The 24358-nt window shown below is 47.2% G+C and overlaps 1 protein-coding gene across 4 annotated transcripts in view; it reads left to right on the top strand.

Annotated features, from left to right (window-relative positions):
• STON2 (stonin 2) overlaps positions 1–24358 on the top strand; it is a 113391-nt gene that overhangs the window by 5666 nt on the left and 83367 nt on the right. For 2 of the 4 annotated variants that reach the window (XR_010600713.1, XM_005311157.5), the window contains exons 2-3: positions 15200–15411; positions 17317–17580. Coding sequence is in view for 3 of the 4 variants with exons in the window: in XM_005311157.5 (XP_005311214.2) it covers positions 15324–15411; positions 17317–17580 (352 nt within the window). In the remaining variant the exon portion in view is untranslated. Of the gene's footprint in view, positions 1–7158; positions 7276–14048; positions 14156–15199; positions 15412–17316; positions 17581–24358 lie in introns of all 4 variants that reach the window. The other 2 variants (XM_005311158.5, XM_005311159.5) reach the window with 2 other exon arrangements.

Genomic DNA, 24358 nt, shown 5'->3' with positions numbered 1-24358 from the left:
GTCTACACTAACCCCCCAAATCGAACTCAGGTATGCAACTTCAGCTACGTGAATAACGTAGCTGAAGTTCGAAGTACCTTAGTTCGATCTTACCTCGGTCCACACGCGGCAGGCAGGCTCCCCCGTCGACTCCGCGGTACTCCTCTCGTCTAGCTGGAGTACCGCAGTCGACGGCGAGCACTTCCGGGTTCGACTTATCGCGTCCAGACAAGACGCGATAAGTCGAACCCAGAAGTTCGATTGCCAGCCGCAGAACTAGCGGCTGGATATAGACGTACCCTTAGAGGTGTTCTATCATCTGGTATTGACTTTTGAAGATGTAAAGTACAAACTGAAGACCTACTGATCGGCTTCAAAGTGGCATGCCACTCTGTCCAACTCAAGTTTGGTTGTGGGTGTTCTCATGTGCCGCTTCCATGAGCAACTGGCAGACCAGGAGTAGATAAGACTGGCAGTAGGATCTGGAGACGGGGCCTGAAAGGGACTGTAGAAAGCAGTCTGAAGAGACTAGAGAAGAGGCCAAGAAGCAGATTGGAGAAGAGAACCCTGGGGACGAGTGGGGTTTCTTTGGTAAAAGATTGGTTGGAAGCCTTGGATCAAGAGGTGTGGGCCCTGCACCAAAGGGGTGAAAGGGTAGTGGTGTTTTGTTTTTTACTTTTTGCTTTTGTTAAACTTTGTTTCACTCCCCTTTGTTTACACCAGAAAGGGAGAGATTTTGTTGGTTTGGGCCAGGGGCTAAACTAAACCAACATCCCAGTGAGGAGGGAAACTCAGTGGCTGCACCTGACCAAAGTGTGGCAAGACAGTGGCTTGGTAAAGTCATTAGGCCAAATGTAACTCCGTGTACTCCCCAGTGTAACTCCTTTGCCTGTCACCTAGGATAAAATTGGCCCCTGTGCTTTAAGATCCTGGAAAGGGGCTGTAGGAGTATGCAGCCATCCTCATTTTCTCCCCAGAGCAAGCAGTGGACTCTGCAGCTGAATTTCAAAATGGGTCTCTTGTGGTCTGTGAACAGCAGACCTGCCCGGTGAGCTGGAGAGAAACCTCCCTTTTACTGAACGGGTAGGAGCTGTGCTCAGAGTGTCTCAGCAAAGTTCTAACTGGTATTTGTGGCAACGGAGTCCATCCGTCTGTGGGCTCCGGACTGGGTTTTACCAACTGTCAGTTCTTTCAGCTCAGAGCTAATGCTATCTTCAATTTATTTTTGAGGTAGTAGGATTATGTAATAATTTTGTTCTCCATCTATCTAAACCATGGCCCTCTCGTGAGCAGAAGGTACTGCTTTTGCAGAACTGCATGGTGGTTTTGTGGTATGTGGATGACTGAGGCATGTGGAAACTGCACTGCTAAGTATTATGGAGGAAAAGAAATGTTACCAACTACAGAATCGGAACTTGAGCTGGTCAAACTCTAAAGCACAGTTCACTACCAGCATATTGGCTTCAGTGAAGTTATACTACAAAAGAACTGGGCCATGGTGTTTAATTCTTAGCAGTTTGACTATCTGCTCTCAAGGATTGCTGACCTTGAAAGATACCATCAAGAGATTTTACTTACACTTTTCCTCTGCCCTGTCATTTGCAATATATTGCAACTGAAATACCTCCCTGAAAATGTCTCCTCCTCATGTCTTGGGTGCATTCGAACCATTTCAGACAAACGCTCCCAGACCTCCTTTTCAAAGCACTGTACAATAAGCTGCATGAATGGGGGCTGGGAAGAGACCCTGTTGGTTGGGGTTGTTGTCTATTCACTGTCAAAGCATCTGGGGTATCACTGCAGAGAGTGGAACTACTGCAAGATACGCTCAGCAGGTTTGTATTTTTTTAGTTCTTAACCACAGTCCCATCATTGTGACCTCTCCAATTTGACTTAATTGGCCAAGTCTCTGAGTGAGGCAGCTGCCTTGGTCTACCACACTGTATATATGTGTGTTCAGAGTTTGGCACCAGCCTATTTATATTCACTTTTTTTTTTTCAAAGCAGATTGCAAAGACACCCTTCATTCAATCCAGTCTATTGGTTTGAAAGTGCCTGGAGCTAAAACTGATTGAGAGAGGCACAGGCTTTTTGGATTGCTGCTCCAAGCAGCTGGAATAAGCTCTTCCACCACATTGAAACAGGCGCCAACCCTGAACTTTTAATTCTTTGTCTTCAGAAACCTTGTCAGAGTTAAAGGAATTGAAACTGAGACTGCTCAGTGTTGTAATCTGCTGATTTTGGATGGTGTCTTAAATATTTTTGTTTGTGTCTGCATGAAATATGCTGGAGTCAGATGTATGTATGATTTCTGGTGAAACAGTGAGTCAGTGGCAGGGATGGGAATAAAACCCCAGATTCTTGAATCCCAGCCCACTGCTCTAACTACTGTTACACATTGTTGCTCCCTATCTGTGTTGCTACCTTGAGGGTAGCATGTCCAGGATTAAACATCCAGATCAACAAGGTGGATCAAGTAGTAGAAAAAGAAATTTGTAACTTAAATATTTTTGCTCTTTGCTTCTCTGTCAGGCTCTGAGAAGTTGAGGAGTCCATGGTAAAATTTTCAAAAGTACCTTGGCAATTTAGCCAAAGTCCCATTTTCAAATGGGACTTAGGCATTTCAGAGCCTAAATCTCATTGAAAGTCAGTTGGATTTAGGTGCTTTCAAAAACTTTTCCCCATAACTGATCTACAGAAGCTCTTCAAATACTAAACTTTTCACGGAAGGCACTTTGCCTTCACACATGTCTAATTCCCTACCCCACAATTAAATCTGTATACATGACATTGATTACTAAAATGAAATAGGCGTTAAGGGAGAATGGGTCTGCTCCTTTCCTGCAATAAGGGTTCAAGGAATCTTCAAGGCCAACTGAGCCTTTCCTTAATTTTAACTTTGATTTTATGATGTATTCTCTCTTCACTGTAGAGGAGACATAACAGCACTCATGCCATAAGTCAGCTCCAAGGTCTTAGATTTGAATGAAGGGAAATTAACTTTCCCGTTAAATATGGCCTATCAGCTCCTAAAACTGTAGTCTAGAATGGCGTTCATGTCCAGCCATTGGGAAGGTGGAATGCCCTGTTATCTAAGGGACTGGGAATCAGGAGAGCTGGGTTCTATCCAGAACTCTGCCACTGACTTGCCATGTGACTTTCCCCACTCAATGCCTCAGTTTCCTGATCTGTAAATGGGTATAATAACACCACCCTTTGTAAAGTGCTTTGACAGCATCAGATAAAAAGTGCACTATAAATACAAAGTATTTTATTACTAGGCATTCAGAATGCCCAAATTACTGCTAAATGCATTTTTACCAGTTTATCCTATTGAATAAACAACTAATTGTGTGTCTGCCATTGGAAATTGATGACTGTGCAGCTTTAGTAATAATAAAAGGCAGCAGATTTTCTTTCTTAAGGCAAGTGAAGGTTGAATAAATTCTCTGTAAAGCAGGGAGCTGCAAAGTGCTTTCACCACAACCACTTTCCTTTTCCTCTGGTAACTTCAAATCCTCCAAGTACAGAGACTGATATGGAGGGGTTGGTCAGTTGGCTTTTTCTAAATGTGGAATTTTAAAAGATGAAGTCGCATGCTTGGATTTTGTTTGAAAACTGGAATTTTCCCTTATCCCCTGGGTTATTTGAGTTTTAGAAGATTTTGTGGGTGCTGTGTGAGTATGCACATACACGGAGAACTTTCATAGCACTTCGCTTGAGCCAAGCATAAGTCAGGTGGTCGTCAGAGGCTTCTCCTATCCGTGGCTTTCTGTGACTTGCAACAGCCCTCTTAACCAAGGGCCTACTCCCTTCTGTGAGGGCACCTTACCAGCAGAGCACCCGCTCCTGTTCCACTTCTGGTCCTCTCCTGAACAGCAACTGTCTACTTCAGCAATAATGCCCTGTGATGGGAGCAATTGACCAACATCCCCTACTCTGTTATTTGTATTCATTTCATCTTATGACACATGCTGCTCTTTCAGACCATGGACAAAACTTAATAGTATGATTTTAAAAGAACAGATTGGCACAGTGCTTACCAGCATGCTCTCCCGGCCCCACCCACTGAACAACCAGAGATCAGGACTGACAGCTGAATGTACAGATGAACCTGAATGTATAAGGGTACTGACCACTGAGCTCTAGTACCAAGTGGCATTTGCCAGCATCCTAGATGCTTCACAATTCGGCTCCAGCATGGAGATATCCCTCACGGGACTAAAAGACACACTCCTCCTGGCAGTGGGTGGAAGCTACATCTCAATGCTTATGCTACTTAACCTCCCTGAAGCGTTTGACACATCTGAGCACTGACCTTCTCACGTGATGTAGGTAGCGCAGCACTACCTTGGCTCCGATCATTCCTCTCCCAACAGGAGCCAGAGTGTGGTAATAGGCAACTGATCCACTTGCCCCCAAAACCCTCAGTTGTATAATCTCATAGCGATCTGTGCTGCCACCATTCCCCTCCTCTCTCCAATATCTACATGAGAGCATGTTGGTAGGTGGTAAGACACCATGGGTTCCTCTGCCACTGGTGCACCAATAACACACACTACATATACCCCCTTACCACAGCCACAACCAACACCATTACAAAGATCTCACAGTGCCTTAAAGGAGATCAGCACATGGTAAAGAGCAGCTGGCTCAGACTGAACAAGGGCAAGACCAAAATGGTCAGAAAGGGGAAATGTTTAGAAGTAGCTTGGACATTGTTCTCCCCTTCCATCAAAGATGTCTGTCTCCATTCATCAAAGCAATGAAAGTCTTTGGGTCCTGTTCTACTCATCACTTAGCCTAGGAGACCAGATAGAATCAATGGCAAAAAATTCTGCCTTCTGCCTCCAGTTTACTAGGAAATTTTTTGCTTTCTTCCAAACTGAGGCTCTGGCAACTGTGTGTCCACAATAGGCTCTTTTGGAAACATTTCCCTTTGTTACTAACACCCAGGCAGCCTCATGTCCACCATATTCACTTTGTCAGGTTACAGCAACAATCATGCAAAGGATCATACAACAGTGATAAAATGTGTGTGTGTGTGTGTTTTGTTTTCTACTGTGTGTGAATTTGATTTTGATTTTTTTTAACTGCAAATAAAATATTTCCCATGAGGCTGTCCCTTTAAAAGCAAACTTTGCCCCATCTTTTTCATACAGTTGCTCTTTATTCCCTTGAAATGGTGGGAGTCAGGCTAAACCCACACGACCATCCAGCCTGCAGAGGGACGAACTTCATCTTCCCCTGCACTGGCCACTCCTGAGGCTGGATCAGACCCACCTCCAGTGGCAGTGCAGAAGTAAGGGTGGCAATACCATACCATGCCACCCTCACTTCTGCACTGCTGTTGATGGTGGCTCTGCCTTCAGAGCTGGACACCCAGCCAGCAGCCGCCACTCTCTGAAGGCAGCACCACTGCCAGCAGCAGTGCAGAAGTAAGAATGGCAATACGGTGACCCCACTTGCGACCCCAACCCAACTCCTGTTTGGGTCACAGTTATAACCCCCACAGTTAACCCCCTCAGTTATAACACTGTGAAATTTCAGATTTAAATATCTGAAACTGTGAAATTTAAGATTTTTGAAATCCTGTGACAGTGAAATTTACCAAAATAGATGGTGAATTTGGGAGGGCCCTGCACATAGATTTCTGACCTGCTGTAACTCCCAACCACACCTTGTCTTCTGATCTCCAGGTTCTGGCATCACCTTGACTCTGGCCTTCTGATTCCAGCCTGGTACAACATCTGATCTCGGGTCTGTTGAGTTTGACTCTGGCGATTCCTCCAACCCCTGCTCACGGACTGCCATCTTGCAGTTGTTCTTGACATGTAGACTCCAGCTCAGCTGTGACTGCTAGGCAAGACTACCTAGGTCCCAGCCCCTTACAGTCTGCTTCTGTGGTGTTTCTTGTCCTCTTGTCCCATGCACAGCTCCACCAAATCAATACCCAGACCTCTACATTTTCATTCATCTCCTAGTACAGGGATCGGCAACCTTTGGCACGCGGCCCATCAGGGAAATCCGCTGGCGGGCCGGGACGGTTTGTTTACCTGCAGCATCCGCAGATTCGGCCAATCGCAGCTCCCACCGGCCACAGTCCCCCGTTCCAGGCCAATGGGGGCTGCGGGAAGTGGCATGGGCCGAGGGGTGTGCTGGTCACTGCTTCCCACTGCCCCCATTGGCCTGGAACCGCGAACTGTGGGCAGTGGAAGCTGCAATCAGCTAAACCTGCAGATGCTGCAGGTAAACAAACCGTCCCGGCCCGCCAGCGAATTTCCCTGATGGGACGCATGCCAAAGGTTGCCAATCCCTGTCTAGTGAAATCCCTCTATCCGCATAGCTCTGCTCCCTTGACAGATATTGACATATGGCTGTGTTTTAGATGGTGGCTCCTATTGTTTTAGCTATGTTATTCCAACAGGAGCTTAACTGCTTCTTACATTTAGCCTGAATGAAGGATGATTGTTACACCCACTGCTTCAACGAAGTTTAACCCAACCCCCAGCAAAGGAACTGCTCCAGACAATCTGTGCCACAGGCAAAACTTCAGTGTGCCTTCCCCTCCTCATAGGCCTAGGGTGGGAGACTTGGCTTGCCTGTCCCTTCATCATGGCACAGGGCCAACTGGGCCAAATATGAGTGGTGGTGTATCCCATGGGCAAGTCACAATGCCATTTACTCAAATTTGGCCTGGCTGTGCCTCTGTAAGGATGGAGAGCCAGTTGGGTCAAATCTGCCACTCTAGGCAATTGCCCAGAAATCTGCCACGCTAGACAACTGCCTTGTTTGCCTATAGCTAAAGTGGCGCCTGACCTCCACCATAACGATAGCATGAACTTTACTAGTATTCACAGCTCCTGATTCGGCTTGTGTAATTGAATCCAGTCTTGAAGCGTGGGAGGAATTGTGCTGTCTTCCCTGTTTGCTGATGGAGTTGAAATTTCAGTTGCAAATGCAATGCTTAATCCTAGCTTTAAAAAACCAAAAGGCAGTAGTTTCTTTCGAGATATAAATGCAGTGCCAGAACATTAGTGGCTGACAGAGAAGCACTGCATTCTAGTTATAAAAGCAGGGAAATTTTAGACTAGAAAGATGCATCTCTTTAACAACCCCAGCCACATTCTGGCAAACATTTATGAGACCATCATATTCCATTTCCCATTATTACTGCAGGTTACTAAGAAATTTGGAAGCATAAAGATGCTTCTTGCTTTCTGATCTCCATTCTCCTCCTGACCGCTTTATTTAATGATGCCACCATCTAGTGTCTGACATGCAGACAATTCTGTGGTGAGTAACTATGGTACATCATGCATTGTCGTCTTACCTCACTGAATAGATCACAGGAGAGAAGTTAGCATGTTAAACAGGAGAGAGACCTTGGTAATCACCATGAGGGCGAGCGAAATACAGGAGTAGTTTTGTAGGGTTTAGCAAATGGAACGCATTTGGTTAAGTTTGTCTGAGGATAACTTTGGGGTTCTAAAGCTCACCTTCATTTCACACAGACTTTCTATACTTAGGGTACATCTACACTGAAAAATGCTCCCCCTTCCCCCACGCAACAGTGAGTCTTAAAGCCCAGGTCAATTGACTCAGGCTCATGCTACGGAACTAAAAATAGCAGTGTAGACATTTCCATCTGGGCTGGAGCTTGGGCTCTCAGGGTATGTTTACACTGCAATTAAAAACCCTGACTTTGGTTTGTGGGGCTCAGGCTAAGAGGCTGTTTAATTGTGGTGTGGACATCCAGGCTTGGGCTGGAGCACAGGCCCTGTGACGTGGGGGTGTCCCAGAGTTTGGGCTGCAGCCTGAGCCTGAATGTCTATACCACAATTAAAGAGCCCCTCAGCCCATGCCCCGTGAGCCTGTGTCAGATGGCACAGACCAGCCGTGGGTGTCTAATTGCAGCGTAGACATACCCTAAGACTGGGTGACCAGATAGCAAGTGTGAAAAATTGGGACAGAGGGCAGGGGGTAATAGGAGCCTGTTTAAGACAAAGCCCCAAATATTGGGAATGATAAAATCAGACCATCTGGTCACCCGACCTAAGACCTTCCCCCTTCTGGGTTTCAGAGCCAGAGCTCCAGCCTGAGAGGGAACAATCACCTACACTGCTATTTTTAGCCCTGTAGCATGAACCCAAGTCAGTTGAACTCTGAGACTTGCTGCCATGGGATGGCGGGGGGTGAGTGGGGGGAGGGTTGCTGTGCTGACGTACCCTAAGAAACAGGATATAAATTTTTCAGAGTTTGCAGAGACATAATAAACTATTTTGGAGATTTCCAAAAAACAGATGCCCAAACTCAAGTATTCAATTAGAGGCTGCTTTTGAACAATTTGACTCTAGATGTCTTATAACTTTGTTTTCCTAGCGTTTTATAGGAAAGGCTCCAAGCAATCCCTTTGTAAAGCCAGCTGCCTTCCCAGATAATAGAGCTGTTTACAGTTTACCAGTGCAGTTGTGTCCAGACATGCAGCAACTGACTCCCAGCTCTGCAATTAATTCACCATCCTAGCAGGACAAGTTAGACTCTCTCAATTCAAAGTGGGTGCAGGGCAGGGAACATATGTGCCGCTTGTAACAATGATATCTGGAAGCCTTGGGTCTCAAAACGGATGTAGAATTGTGGCTCATGGTGGCCTTGAGAGAACAAGGAAGTGGCAGAGATGAATATGCCTCCTATCTTCTCTGAAGTGGAGGTTACTAACCACACCTCATAGTCTCAGTGTATTCAGACTGCTGGTTGCCTACTATTAACTTTTTGTGAAACACAGAATTTTCAGGTAGAACAGCAATTTCCCTAGTTTCTCTATACAAGGGATTCAAAATTAATCTAGGCCTGTAGAATTCAGGACCTTACGTAGGTGTGGTCTGCAGCCTAACCTTAATATATACCACAAGCTGTTATTTTATTTATTTTTTTCCTATCTCTGGCATGGTGATGTGATTGTTCACAGAAATGGGCTGTTAAATAACTTAGTCCATTCTCCCCTTATCCCATCAATACAAAATTGTTCCCTACTGTATTTCTTCTAGTGCTCCAGTCTAGTTCTAAAGCACGGTTTTACTCTGAAAAGTGAGGGCAGCATTTGGCCTACAGAGTGTGATTATTATGAGAAAGATAGAACCTAGCTCAATTATCCCATTCCAGGCTGAGTCTGCAGGGCTGGCAGTTTGGAAAATTATCTTTTTCACTTGTAATGCAGTTATGTAACAGGAGACTACATTACACTTGGAATGAGCACTGAGACGCAATAAACAGGGACATCCCCCCCCCCCCCCATGAGTCATTCTTACAGAAATGGTTTCAGAGCAGAATCACACTTTAAATGTCTCAAGCATGTTTCTGCCACTTCCCTGGGGAGCCTGGGAGCAGAACACATCTCACTGTCAGGAATTATTTGTCCTGATATTCATCCTATATTTTCCCTTAGTTTTATCCCATTACACCTAGTTATACCCCTTTGAATCACCCAAAATAATTTGTCTCCATCCTTGGAGCTTCAAATGTTTGTGGACTGTTTATTCTCCCCTACTCCTTCCATGTAGTGTTGCTTTATTAAGGCCCAGGCTGAAGTCCTTGCTCATTGAGTTTTGGGAGCATAAAATATACAGGATGGGGGCTACAATCTTTCTTCCTCTGTTAATCTCTCCAGCCCTCTGAACACTATCTAATGTGGTTCTCTTTAGTAAATAGGCACCCACAACTGAACACAGGTTTTTTTTCTGATGCAGTCGCAGCTAGAGGCATACAGAGACAGGCTCTTGCCTCCTGAATTTTCTAAATATTACTGATACCGTTTTCAGGAGAGACCCTTTGGCTGCATCTCTTGTCAGAAATAGAGGTGTTCCAGTGGCAGATAGATGTGATGTTATGGGTTGGGCGAACAGCAGCTGCTGACCTTTTTTATTTTAGCTTTGACACAGGTATCCCTGAGGGAAACCCTTATTTATCGCTCTCTTATCCACATGGCACCAGTGATGAGCTCCCAAAATCCTAAGAACTGGTTCCCTACCGGGTCCTCGGCGGCACTTCGGCAGCAGGGGGAGGTCTTCACTCGCTCCGGGTTTTTGGCAGCATTTCGGCGGTAGGTCCTTCACCTGGAGCGAGTGAAGACCCCCTCTCCCCCCTCCCACCCCCCCGCCGCCGAAGTGTCACCGAAGACCCGGTAGAGAACCGCGCGGTGAGTACAAGCCGCATGTGCCATGCGTCTGATGAAGTGGGTATTCACCCATGAAAGCTTATGCTCCAATACATCTGTTAGTCTTAAAGGTGCCACAGGACTCTCTGTTGCTTTTTACAGATCCAGACTAACACGGCTATCCCTCTGATGCATTCACTTAAATGTCCCTGCTTGATATTGCAACTGCTTTGTGTGTCCCATAAATGATAACAGAGAGACACTTAAAGAAGAAACTAAAGAACTCCTAGAGCAGTGTTGACTCATGGTCAAAGCAGTGCACTGGGAGCCAATACTGAGGACTGTCTGTGTCACTGTGTAACCTCTAAAAAAACAGGAGTACTTGTGGCAACTTAGAGACTAACAAATTTATTTGAGCATAAGCTTTCGTGGGCTACAGCCCACTTCATCGGATGCATAGAATGGAACATATAGTAAGGAGACATATATACACATACAGAGAACATGAAAAGGTGGGAGTTGCCCTACCAACTCTAATAGCCTCTACCACTCCTAGACACACAGAATCCCTTTTCAGAGAAATATCTGTAGAAGAGCTCTGGAGTGGGGGAGGAAAGTGCAAAGATTCCCTTGAACAATGTCTCCATCATTTCAGGGGTAGGAGTGTTTGCCCTCCTGAGAAATGGGTGATGATTCTGCCCCCAAACCAAATGGATTCCCAACATACATGCACAGGCTCTGTCCTGGGACCCACAGCACCTCCCTGCTAGCGCAATGCATGGCTCCATTGGAACCATACTACTTAAGGGCTCCTCTACACATGGCAGTTCTTTTTACAGGTGGCTTCTCCATGTGGAAGAATGGTGGTAAAGGTAATGCTGTGTTGTCTTTTTCAAGTAATCAGCACAAATATAATCACCCTCCCAAACCCCATAATTCAAAGCTATGGGCTTTGATCAAAGGGAGCAAGTGTTTCGTTCAGCAGGCTGTATTGTCTGGAGCAGCCTTTAAATTTCTGGAAGAGTCCAAAATTCTGTCTTTGCATCTTTTTCTCCCCACCACAGACAGACACTTCCCCAGATCACCTCCAAACCAGAAAGCCCCCAGATGTTACAGTCAATTCGATCTGATTTTCAAACAGTTAAATCTTATTTTTCCCAGAGAAATCAATGGCATTAGTTAGAATAACAAAGCAGCAGTCTCTGCATCATTTACCAAACAAACTAGGAACTGTGCAGAAACAGGGCCTGCTCCAGGCACCAGCCCACGAAGCATGTGCTTGGGGCGGCGCCTGGAGGGGGGCGGCGCGGCGGGGCCCTCCAGCCCTCCAGCAGGGCCGCAACTGGGCTCGCTGCCCTCCCCCCGGCGCTTCGGCCGGTTGGGGAGAGCAGAGATTTGCGGCGGGCTCGCCGCCCTCCCCCCCAGCGCTCTGGCGGCCGGGGAGAGCGGAGAGCCCCAGCCGGGCTCTCCGCCCTGCTCCCGGCGCTCCGGCCGGTCGGGGATTGCAGGCCCGCGGCAGGGCTAGGGCGGCAAAAAAGCCAGAGCCGGCCCTGTGCAGAAAGTCCCAATAGCAGCAGAGCCCTATAACTCGAACATGTGCCAGTGGTGCATTTCAAGGCCTCTCAGTACACTGTAAAGATTCCCTCCCAGATATTTCTAGTTTCTTGCCATCTGTTTTAAGATGCAATAGCTGCTCTGTAGCTTTCCAAATGCAGAGCCCCTGACTCAATAATTCAGGGGACCACTTTGCTTTCTCTCTCTTTCTTAGGAATTTCTCATGTGACCACCACCACCGCAGACCTTGAGTACAGGTCATCTCCCGGTTCCAGATTTGAGAATCATTTGAGGGGTTCTGTGGCAGTGCAGCAATGGGGAACTTCAGAAAAACTCAGGAGCAAAAAGTCAAGCCTCCAGCATAGCATTTTAAAACTGCAATCTTCTTCAGTTCTCCTTTGGGGGGGGTGGGAGGAGGAGTGTGGACAGCAGGGAGGGACTGCTGAGAAAATCCATGGTAAACTGATCTTCCTGCCTCCTTCCAGAGGTCTTCCGTGGATGCTTGAAAAATGTGTTCTTGTGGGCTCCAAGTGTGTTAAGAGCCAGATAAATTGTTTTGTTTGTTCATTTCCTGTCATTTCAGGGTTCCTTGAGGACTTTCTCAGTGAGAATAGGGAGAGGTCAGTGTTCTGTTATTTAGAAAGACTCCAATTACAGATATTTAAACAAGCCAAAAGTGAACAGCTTAACAGGTCAGATGAGGAAAGCAAAATATCAAAGTCATCCTCTCCCTCCCTCTCTCCGAGGGAAACCAGAGCCCCTGTGACCCTAAACATCTGATTTCACCACACACTCACCACCAGTTTACTCTCTTTGTTTAGCGCTGTCCGCTGTTTTCTCATAAGAGAGTCCATTGTGGGGTTGGTGGGAAGAGGGGGCAAGAGGTGTCTGCCCTCACTACGGGAATGCAGAGATCCTGCCACTGGTGGGGTGGGAATGAGAGAATAGATCTGGGCTCAGCTGCAGCTGTTTCCATGTCAGGAGAGAGGGAGCTGCATAAGGAAAGAGAGGGTGTGGGTGTTCAGCTGAGAGGGGAGCAGCCTTGCTTACATAAGAGAGCACTGAAAGGCTCTGGATGTAGAAGCTATAGTTACAAACGAAGACTCTGGCTGTAGGGAGCCTTACTCCTTTTGTGGGAAGCCTTGTATTTTGTGTTGGACTTTTGTTATAGGGGCCTGTTTTCAGTCTACAGCAGTTAGGCAATAAGCTTGGGCCCGTCAATTCCCACCATGACCAGGGACTGGGCCGACCTTTCTGCGACTGAGAGGTTGATCTTCTGAGTTTTCAGCTCTTCCATGCAGGCCTTATTTGCTGCCCTTGTAGAACTGAACTGGATAAAAATGGAATTAGCATATTATTATTATTGTTTATTTGTATTATTGTAGCATGTAAAAACCTACTGTGCTAGACACTATACAAACCCAGAACAAAAGTTAGATCTAGCACATTGGTTCTCAACTTTGTTGGGCTCAGGACCCATTTGTAAACCTTGATGATCTGTCGTGACCCAGTGAGTAGCTTTAAGGCAAAAAAACATCTGTCTTACTAGATATTTCTTACATTAATGTGTCTATATTGTGGGTAATAAGCACTAAATAAGTGCACCCTGCAGACCATCTTGGCAGCTCCTGTCCTCCAGGGCTTGCTGGGCTCAGCTCCCTCCTCCAGGCATGGGGGCTCAGCACCGGTCAGATTTGGCCCAGCCACTTCTCTGTCATGATGATGGGTGGGCCAGCTAGGCCAAATTTGAGTGAGTGGCCTTACAATCCTGGTGCATGTGGACCCTCCTCTTCCACAGACTTTGTGTGTGACCTTGGGCAAGTCACCTCGCCTCTCTGTGCCTACGTTCCCCATCTGTAAAATGGGCATAGTACCCTACCTATCGGGAATTGTGAGGACAATTGCATTAAAGATTGTGAGGTGCTCAGATACTTTGGTGATGGAGGCCATATAAGTACCTAAGATAGACAGAGTTAAAAAAATCCATTTAAAATTCATTATTACTGAGTTCTGTCTCTTCTCAAACATGAGGAATGCTATATGACCTCTTTCTGTGGTACTAGAGCTGTAGGATATTTAAGGTATGGATACATTGCAAATATTATAGCAGAACTGAAAAACATATACAGGAGGTACAATGACTTTGTTTCAGTGCAATATGTTGGAGATGGGGCCAGAACTTTGGGGAAATGTTTAGATCTGTGGCTTGGGCCCATGGTATTTTGAAGAATTTCTAGGACATATTATTCCTTCCATTTTCCCCCCACCCCCATCACCTGCACTATTTTGCAGGGCACAGTGAGGGTAAATTATATTATCTTGAGCAGGCAAAAAAATATAGTCTATTTTATTTGACTTTCAGCAAGAGTTATCCAAATTTCGCAGAGCTCTGATGGAGTTGTTCTTGTTGGATAAGCATGAGTATATGTGTAGGTGACATAAAGACGTTGAACACACACAAGATGAGAGGTGAGACATTGGGTGACGTGCCCCTAAATCATCATGACTTTTGTGGAAAATGGAAAAAGCAATGTTTCAAATGTATTGGATGCAACTAGAGCCAGTCAGGTTATTTGTTGTGAATCGTTTATCTGAGAACTTTGACCATTTTCCCCTCCCCTTTTAAAATTATCTACAAATGGGTGACTTTTACATATTTTCTTCTTGTTATCAGTGTGGTCAAATGAATTGTTTTGTGCAAACAAATTTTAACCAATGTTTGGGCACGAACTTGTTGCTGTGAATATTCACTATTTGTGTCATTACTAATCATCTAGGTCACATGGTGTTGACTCTGTTTCCTGATAGGTTGGCCTATGTTTTATAAACAAGGCGACTTCCTCATTATTATCAAGCATTTCCATGGCATCCAGCATCAGGGTGATTTACAAGGCTTATGTAGACACATTCCAGGTCCCAAGCCTCATGCTCCACTGCAGCTTTACCAGTCAGCTAGGAAACAATATTCAATCAGTTGAAAAGCCAAGCTAAATTCATGCTTATTCATATTTCCACAGGGCTTGAATGCGACATAAACAGGGGCTTCATAAAAACCTAAGACAGGTAGGGAATGAATTCACACACCTCTGGAAAACAGAGATAATACACAGGAGTGATGTGACACTTTAAGCCCTATGGAAGAAAATGCTATCCAAGTTGAAGGCTCCATTCCACTTGCTGCATGGGGCTGTTTTAAGATGAAAACCATTTAAAAAATAAAATCACACACAACGCTCTTTAGAGACCCCATGCTGCTTTTTTTAAGAGTAGGGGTTTGTCACAATGCCTTTGGCCAAACTTATTCCTCCTCCGCATACAGAAAAGGTAGTGTTCTGACCCCCAGAGGTGACTGCATTTTGGTGGAACTGTGTATGTAGTTTGTGAAATATGTTAGTTGCCTTTATTATTAAAATGCTGGGGCTTATTTTTTCAGTTAATTTCTTTAGGGTGTTTTTTGTTTGTTTGTTTTTAACTTTGAGAGACCTAATTACACCCTTTCTTGACTCTTAACAGAATTTCTAATGTGAAAGGAAAAAGCCAGGAAGTGCCAAGGAGGTGCTGCTCCCCATTGATTGGCATTGACCGTTCTGGGCCTTTCCCTCAAGCACTGGGTGAAAATGAGCAGCCTGTCCCGAGCATGACGTCATTGGCAAATGTCATTGCTTCCCACCAGTCAGAGTGGGTCTCCTTCAATGATGAGCTGCTCGTGCCGGTTACTTCGCAGGGTAAGTTCCCTCAGATTCCTTTAGAGCCCTTTAAGACTTTTTAAAATTAAATTGGCCCATCTACTGACACAGATTTGGTCTCATGAGAACCTGCCTTCCAAGTGGAACAGAGGAGGCTGAGTTACTTCCTACTTCCCCTGCATGATGGAGAGTTCTGGGTAAAAATATCAAATGTTATGTATCAAGAGAAATGTTTTATAAATGCCCTTTCATTGGGTGTAGTTCTGCCTCAGTTACACAGTTCCCACTGACCACATGGGATGTTTCACCTATTATAACTAAGGGCAAAACTAGGCCTGGTGTGAGATTAAAAGGGGATGAAGGCTGTTCACCTATAGTTAGTGACAAGCTCAGCAGAGACTGCTACAGGGCTTTGTAAGAAATAATAAACTAATGGCAGCTGCACTAAATCTCTCTATCCCACTCCTGGTGATTCTCTTCCTAGCATGAACCCTCAGGTCCAAGAGCAGAAACTAAAGTTGCCTCTCATCATTAGCAACCAGTCAGTACAAGTTACATATAATTCCTTTCCTGCAAAAATGGGTCCCCAAGTGCTTGAGTTCCTATAGCTAATACAGCGAACATTTTTGATTTCTCTATGCTTATGCTGTTATTTATAAAGGGTTATTTCAGAGGAGACAATCAGCTTTTCAGATGAGTCTGGACGTCCGCTGGAGTGAGATAGAAAAGCTGCCCTGATGGCAGGGGCTTTGTTTCTTTCAAGACCTCCGTTAGTGGGTGACCAACAAATGGTCACTATGCTGTGAAACCTGTATATGCTGTGTCCCCTCATTCATGCACGCACCAGTCCTGTCTAGCGCAGGAAAATAAGTAGTTGTAGTGGTGGCTCCTCTCACTCTGGCTCAGTGGGAGGCCACTCCGCCTCACTACGTCATGAGGATCTGCCCACCATCAGGGAATTAGCAGCAGAGTAAATAGTCTAAGGCTCTAGCCCTTAGGTGGAACATAGCAAACGAGCTGTCTGCAAGGTCTGGCTCTTAGGAAGGGGCAATAGCAGTCTAGGGCCTCAGGCAGGGGTGACCACCATACAGTCTAGGGCTCAGACAGGGGTGCTTTTCTAGCCTTGGAGGTAGGGCGCAGAAATAGGCAGTCCATTGCCTGACATCTTGGGTCAGGCAGACAAATGCAGGTCTCTTGTCCTAAGTGGGGAGGCTACCACCCCAGGGGTGAGGTGGCGGGGGGGGAGAGGGACATGGGACCACCTGACCCCAGCCCAGGGCCCTAACAGTGGCGAGGCATCCCACCGCTGGGTCAGTGGGGAATTCAGCTGCAGCATGCCGACCACGTTTAAGTAGCCATACAACCGGACTGGAGTCGGCTGTCTCTGGGCCACTTCCTACCTTCCCCTTGGGGTGTACCTACATCCAGGGGTGTCCTCCATCTCCTCTGAGTAGGTATCCAGTGGCAGCTCCCACCACTCCTCAGAGTCCAGGTTAGTCGGCAGCGGCAGCAGCTCTGGCCAGTCTTCAGCACAGTAAGGGTTCTCCTCGGGCTCTAACTCTGGGAGCAGGCAGGAGGCGTCTGTCTCCTCCAGCTGCTTTCTCCCAGCTGAACTACAGGGTTCAGTCTTTATACTTCCTGTCCCGTCCCTTGACTTCTGGTAGGTGGGGCAAGCCCGCTCTGGCTCCGCTCACCCAGGTTTAGCAGTTGACTCCTCCCCCTCTGGCTCAGTAGGAGGCCACTCCCCTCATCACAGAAGTGTTTAAAAAATGTGTTAGCTAACTTGTTGTTAAATCGTGGTTGACCCGAGCAGGGAATCTAGGGGCAACCACAACCGGCCAACATCTTCTCCCTTCCCAGCCACCCATCCCATCTCCTGTAAGATTTCATACTCCAATGCAGAATTTAGCACTGACATTTCTGTATGTTTTGTCTCAACTTTAGGTGGCACAGAAGAGCCTCTGGAAAAGTGTTTTTCCTCCTCCGACACCTCCTCAGAAGACAACCATAATGTGGATGGAGAGTTTCAGGACTTCTCACACACTGAGCTGAGTAATGACGTGGACAAGCCTGGGGTGGACTCTGCATCAGTATCTCTGCTTGGGAACCATGTGTCCCCCAAACCTGATCTATCTTCATCTATCAGTAACTGGGTTCAATTTGAAGATATGCCATGGACCAGCACTTTACCAGCTCACATACAAACAGGTAGGGGGAGCTTCATGCAAAGGTCTGTTACAATAATACAGCAGGCGGCCGCAAGGGTCTGCACAAAGAGCAGATTTTCTTTTTACCCTTCTCTCAGTTCTCTTTAGCTGAAACTGTGCAAGTCATAGTTGAGATTAAACCAGAGGTGGGCAAATTACTGCCTGTGGGCCACATCCATCCTGCCCAGCCTTTGAGCTCCCGGCCGGGGAGGCTAGTCCCCGGGCCCTCCCCTGCTGCCCCTCCTCCGGGCGGCACGGCGGCCAGACATGCTGCTCTGATCAGCATGGTAAGGGGGCCAGGGGGTTGGATAAGGGGCAGGGAGTCCTGTGGGACGGGGAGCAGGGGCGGTTGGATGGGGCAGAGGTTCTGGGGGGCGGTCAGGGGACGGGGAATGAGGGGGGGAGGTTGGTTGGATAGACGTGGGAGTCCCGGGGGGCCTGTCGGGGGCGGGGGTATGGATAGGAGTCAGGGGACAGGGAGCAGGGAGGGTTGGATAGGGGGTGGGGTCCCGGGGGACAGTTAGGGGCGGGGGGTCCCAGGAGGGGGCAGTTAGGGGACAAGGAGCAGGGGGGTTGGATGGGTTGGGATTCTGAGGGGGGAAGTCAGGGGGTGAGAAGTGGGAAGGGTCGGATGGGGGCGGGGACCAGGCTGTTTGGGGAGGCACATCCTTCCCTACCTGGCCCTCCATACAGTTTGCCCACCCCTGGATTAAACACAATGGATACTAGCACAGTTTCAAACAGGGCCTATAACTCATCTGTGCCCCTCCCCTCTGTATCAACTACATTCTCTGTTTAATAACACCTTTGGGAGAGAAACAGGTCATTTAAGACATGATAGGTCAAGTCTGAGCTAAGGTTAGCCTGTGGGATTATCAACAGCAGCATAGAAGATGAAAGGGGAAATGAGTGAAGGGTGAAAGGGTAAATTAAGTTTCCATGAGCCATCTAATCCTTGGCTTCTCTGTTGAGACTTCCAACAAGGTGGTTGGGGTGAGGAGGCCAGGGGAGGAAAGGCGGAGGACAATGACAGTGGTGGTTTTAGTGATAAGGATGCCTGTCCACTGGAAAATGAATCAGACTGTACCAACTCATGTACAGTAGGCCCACCAATCAGCTTTTAAATTTTGGGCTACATTCATACTGGTGACCTAGAAGTCCACCCTTTTCTTCATGATGGGGCTGCTGCTTTTGTTGTCTTCCCTGATGCATCATCCCAATTGCTGAATTGCTTCTGCCAATTGTTCCTTTCCTAGGCAGTGTCGGGGGGAGTGGGCAGCTCATGTAGGTCACTACACTCTGTTATGAACTAGTTAGCTGTCTGGAATCTGATGAGAAGGGGCTATAAATGGCCACTTGTTCTATGCTGGTTCAGAAAGATCAAGGGCTTGTCCATTCCGACACTGCTCCAAGATCCAAGACTTGGGGTGTGACATTTCCTCCCATCACCTGTCTCAAACTGCTCTGCTGAGCCAATTAGGCCGGAGAGTTCAGTCCCCTGAAGTGGGGGGAGGCAGCAGAGAACACATAAATGGAGCATATGTGGTACAGAGAGCTCGGTGAATAGTGGATGGAGCTTTCCTATCTTTCAAGAAGGGGTGGATAACCCTGTGCCATGCCCCAAGTCAGGGCTGTGAGAGTGGGGGAGATAAGCCCTCTGGAGAATTAGGACAAGTTTCCACCATAGAGCTCTGTCAGCATAAATCAACTTGTCCTTCACACCACATGACACTGGGGCATGAGCAGCAAACATGCTGTCATTTCAAACTGTCCCATCACTCAGTGACCTATGTGGTTCAAGCTTGCAGCACTGTGTCACCCATGTGCCGTCCACCCAACCATATCCCCACCTGACTCTACTGCTTCCCCTCTGTAAGGTGCCTTATCCCCACCTCTTCTGCAAGGGGAAATCTCCAAAGTTACTCTGGAAGCCAGCAGAGGAGTAATAAACAGCTTTGTGCGGCACTGAGATGCCATTCCCGCAAACGCCATATTCTGTCTTCCCCCTCCCCACGGTGGGGAGAGACACATCTTCTGCTTTCTGCCATTCCCTGGATGTGAGCACACTCCGCTCCTTTCCCCCTCTCCCTAATTTGCAGGCAGGACTGATCGGCAAAGGTGCCTGCTTTTGGGCAACTGAGCTTTAATGTGATTTTAGTCCCTTGTTTTAGAGGTGACTTCCCTGTTGCACCTGCTTCTAGATCCCTGCCCAGATCTGGCCGAGTGGAGCTGGGGTCCGTATGGGAATCTGGCTGCTCCTGTTGCTGTGTGCATAAAGAGAGATCTGCGAAGGATATCTCTGCCACACAGCATAGCCTGCGTCCATGGTTCTGTAATACGTACCATGGCATGCGGTGTTTCTGCACAACTCCACCATTCTCTCCACATCAAGTGCTCGTGTGCCAAGCGTTGAATCGGTATAGTATGAAAGGCAGAGAAAGACTTGACTGTGTTGGCATAGGCTTTCCTGGGGGAGAGGGAACTGCTGGGCATGACTGTTATGGCATGCTTTTAGAACTGGTCTCCTCAGCAATGGAGATATGATCCTATGTCAATTCTAATCTAGAAGCTCAGGGTATGGAGAAGGTTTCAGTCGTGTTTGCAGTCCAGCAGCGTGGAAAATAGAAGTAAATGATATGCTAGTTCTTGGCAGAACTCTAAGACAAGTTAGTTTCCATCAGTGCTCACTCTACCTTCCTAGTGCTGCACTTAATGTCTGAGGAAGCACCGAAGTAGCAGAAACAAAGCATGACTCTGAGATAATAGGTGTTTCGTTTTTGTCATAAGTTCTCATTGATTTCTTTTAAAGTCTGCATCTAAACACTCTAAGCTAGATCCTTAGCTGGTGTAATTCATCATAGCTCCACTGACTTCTAGCCTTCTGAATATATAAAATCTTCACATCAAATGACACAATCCTCTGAAAGGGGGAGGAGCTATACAAGGTATAAAGTTGTGTGGCTGTTCTAGCCCATGTGGCCTATTTCTCCCTGCCCCACTTTCCAAGTATGTATTTTTGGTAGCGGCACCTCCTGTCTGTTTCTCTTTAAATAATCAGAAGAGGAAGGAAGAGACTTACTCAGTAATGTAGGGCTTGGCTACATGGCATGGTACAGTCCATTTGAGGGGTGTGAAATGTAGAGCACTCTAATGTGCTACACTCTAACTGCCTATGTAGACCCTGCTGGTGCAAACTAGAAGGTACCTAGTTCATGTTAACATAGTCCTGTTTCAAACTAGATTGTCGGGCTCAACGGGTAGTGATCATCGGCTTGATGCCTAGTTGGCAACCAGTATCAAGTGGAGTTCCCCAGGGATCAGTCTTGGGGCCAGTTTTGTTCAACATCTTTATCAGTGATCTGGATGATGGAATAGAGTGCACCCTCAGCAAGTTCACAGAAGACACTAAGCTGGGGGGAGAGGTAGTTATGCTGGAGGATAGGGTCCAGAGTGACCTAGACAAATTGGAGGATTGGGCCAAAAGAAATCTGATGAGGTTCAACAAGGACAAGTGCAGAGTCCTGCACTTAGAATCCCATGCACTGCTACAGGCTGGGTACCGACTGGCTAAGCATCAGTTCTGCAGAAAAGGACGTGATCATTACAGTGGACAAGAACCTGGATATGAGTCAGCAGTGTGCCCTCGTTGCCAAGAAGACCAACGGCATATTAGGTTGTATTAGTAGGAGCATTGCCAGCAGATCGAGGGAAGTGATTATTCCCTTCTATTCCGCACTGGTGAGGCCACACCTGGAATATTGCGTCCAGTTTTGGTTCCCCCCCCCCCCCCCCGCACTACAGAAGGGATGTGGACAAATTGGAGAGAGTCCAGCGGAGGGCAACAAAAATGATTAGGGGGCTGGAGCACATGACTTGCAAGGAGAGACTGCGGGAACTGGGCTTATTTAGTCTGCAGAAGAGAAGAGTGAGGAGGGATTTGGTAGCAGCCTTCAACTACCTGAAGGGGGGTTCCAAAGAGGATGGAGCTAGGCTGTTCTCAGTGGTGGCAGATGACAGAACAAGAAACAATGGTCTCAAGTTGCAGTGGGGGAGGTCTAGGTTGGATATTAGGAAACACTATTTCATTAGGAGGGTGGTGAAGTACTGGAATGGGTTACCTGGGGAGGTGGTGAAATCTCCCTCCTTAGAGCTTTTTAAGGCCGGCTTGACAAAGCTTTGGCTGGGATGATTCAGTTGGTGTTGGTCCTGCTATCCCTGTCTCTAACAAGAGCTCCAGCCCTGAGGCTTTCTACTCCAACCTGACACTGTCCCTGCTTTGCTTTCCCCAGGGCTGCTTTTTACATTTCCCCAGCTCTGTCCATCTTTTTGCTCACCCCTAGACTTCCTTTCTGGACTCTCTACTCCAGGTGCTCCGAGCTAGGAGAAGCAGTAAAGCTCCTGGTCCCTCCTTGAAGGTCTTTTACAGCACTGTCCCTCTTCCTAGTGTACACTGCAGGCAAGCCTACAGCTCCCATCAAGGCTGGGAATTCTGAGAGGTGAAGCTCTGCTGTTCTGAGCTGAAGCTGGGAACTGGCTGGGCTGGGCCTGTGGCCTGCTTTACAGGGCCAGCATAACCTGTTAGAGGCACACAAGCTATTTGGCTTTTCACAAGAAAAGGTAGTTAGAAGGGAAAAGAGAATCTGCTACTCGTAGTTCTCGCCATCTCTCCAGATGCTTCCATTTGTTGGGCTGCAATGAGTGCTCTGGTAAAGAGAAAAGGGCTTTGAAATGTTGCTGGGCCCTGGTGTTTCCCATCTTCTCCATGCAGTCCGGCGCTGCATTGACAAAATGGCAGAGAATGCAGATGGGCAACTAAGTATATTAAACACATTTTGAGCAATTGGCAAGATCTCAACCTTTCTCCTCTTCAGGGCATCTGTCCTTCAGCAGGGCATCTGTGCACAGCCTCGGACCCCTGCTCAGCTAATTGCTGATCCTGGAGCCTGCTTTTAATCTTGGTTGGACAGGAGATTGCATCTTTTCCTCCAGCGTATGGACCTAGCCTAAGTGAGCTGTGCTTTTGTCACCTCCATGCTGAACTGTTGTAATGTACCCTAACTTGCTTTGACTATGATGGCCATTCAGAAACTGCAGTTGGTCCATCAGTCCACAGCCCACCTCCAAAGGGGAGCTAACCAAAGAGAGCACATTGCCCTTCTGCTTCTATTCATCATCCACTTCAAAGCAGTGGTTCTGCTCTTTAGAACCTTTAAACATGGGCTACACCCAGTCCCCCTCTCCGTGTCTTACCATAGGCAGCAGGGACACTGCAGGAGGCAGTCTCTGAACAGGGGCGGCTTTATGTTTTTTGCCGCCCCAAGCACGGCAGTCAGGCGGCCTTCGGCGGCGCGAATGTGGGAGGTCCGCTGGTCACGCGGATTCGGCGGCGTTTCTGCGGGTGATCTGCCAGTCGGCGTACCTGCCGCCGAATTACCGCCGAATCCGCAGGACTGGCGGACCTCCCGCAGGCGTGCCGCCGAAGTCTGCCTGACTGTCGCCCTCACGGCAACCGGCACGCCGCCCCCCGCGGCTTGCCGCCCCCCGCGGCTTGCCGCCCCCGGCGCGTGCTTGCTGCACTGGTGCCTGGAGCCGCCCCTGTCTCTGAAGTGCAGCTCTTGGGATGGGGATGGGGGAGAGGGCAGGACATTTCTCAGGAGATGGCTCTCTAACCTGGTGGGCTATCTTTTAACTCCAGTCATGCCACTGGGGACTCATGTGCAAGTCACGTCTTTTTATATAGATTCAGCCCCAATAAAAGAGTGGTAGACTGGCCCGTGACTTTCCAGGGTGACTACCATCCAGTGATACCTTAGTTGGAATGGCAATTACAGGCAGAATGGAAAGGCAAGATCCTAATCAGGTAGAGTTTGCTGCAACTCTTAGCTGTGTATATGGTGCCTTCAGTAAATTCTACAGTGATGGCATTATTAGAGTTTCCTGTAATTAGTGGCCCAGACAGGAACAATAGTGAGTGGCTGGTTACAACTTGGGAGAGTATCAGAAACTTCCCTGACTTAAATGTAGAATATAAGTAGAAGACTGGCATGAGAAGACTGTTTGAAATCTCTTTCCTGTGTAACCAGCTGTGGGGAGCAGTGTTATGCAGGCTCAGCACCCTGACCATGTTTTTTTCGGTGCTGTGGCACTGTTACAAAATAGTCAATCTTTTTTTTTTTTTTACGCAATGACACAGAAATCTTTAACAAGTGGCACATTCTGTTTTTTTCCTTTTCCTATTTCCTCCTTTTGGTGGAAACAGAGAGAATTTGATTTTTTCCCTCATCATTCGTATGAGGCTAGCATAGCCCATTATATTGGTACTGAGGAAGTGGCAAGGCACAACAATAGAACCATCCAAATCCTCTTGTCACAGAAATGTGATGTGTAAATAATCAGAACAATTACATTTGTCATTTAACAAGCCTTAGCTAGCAGGTTCCCAGTTAGATATATCATTGCCATGAGCTTCACTCTTGAATTCAGTGTAGCATAGAAATTAGAACTGAATGAATCCTTAAGCCTCTTCAACTGCTTGTAAAAAAACAACTCAATTTACTAAGAAAGGTGCCTTGGGAAACCAAGATAGAATATACATACCAGGAAAAAAAAATCTAAGTCTCTGAGTGCTGAAATAATGGACTGTCAGTACCCTAGGCGTGATACAGGATGAAGTGCATTATTGGGACAATTCTGTCAATTGCCTTGCAACACAAGCAAATTGCTGAGAATTCGCACAGCTGACAGATCTCAGCATTACACCTCATGACATTAAAAGTCTG

This window comes from Chrysemys picta, chromosome 4 (assembly GCF_011386835.1).
Source record: "Chrysemys picta bellii isolate R12L10 chromosome 4, ASM1138683v2, whole genome shotgun sequence".
Taxonomy (NCBI): domain Eukaryota; kingdom Metazoa; phylum Chordata; order Testudines; family Emydidae; genus Chrysemys; species Chrysemys picta.
Note: the sequence above shows the minus strand (reverse complement) of the source record. Positions and strands in the feature narration are given on the sequence as shown.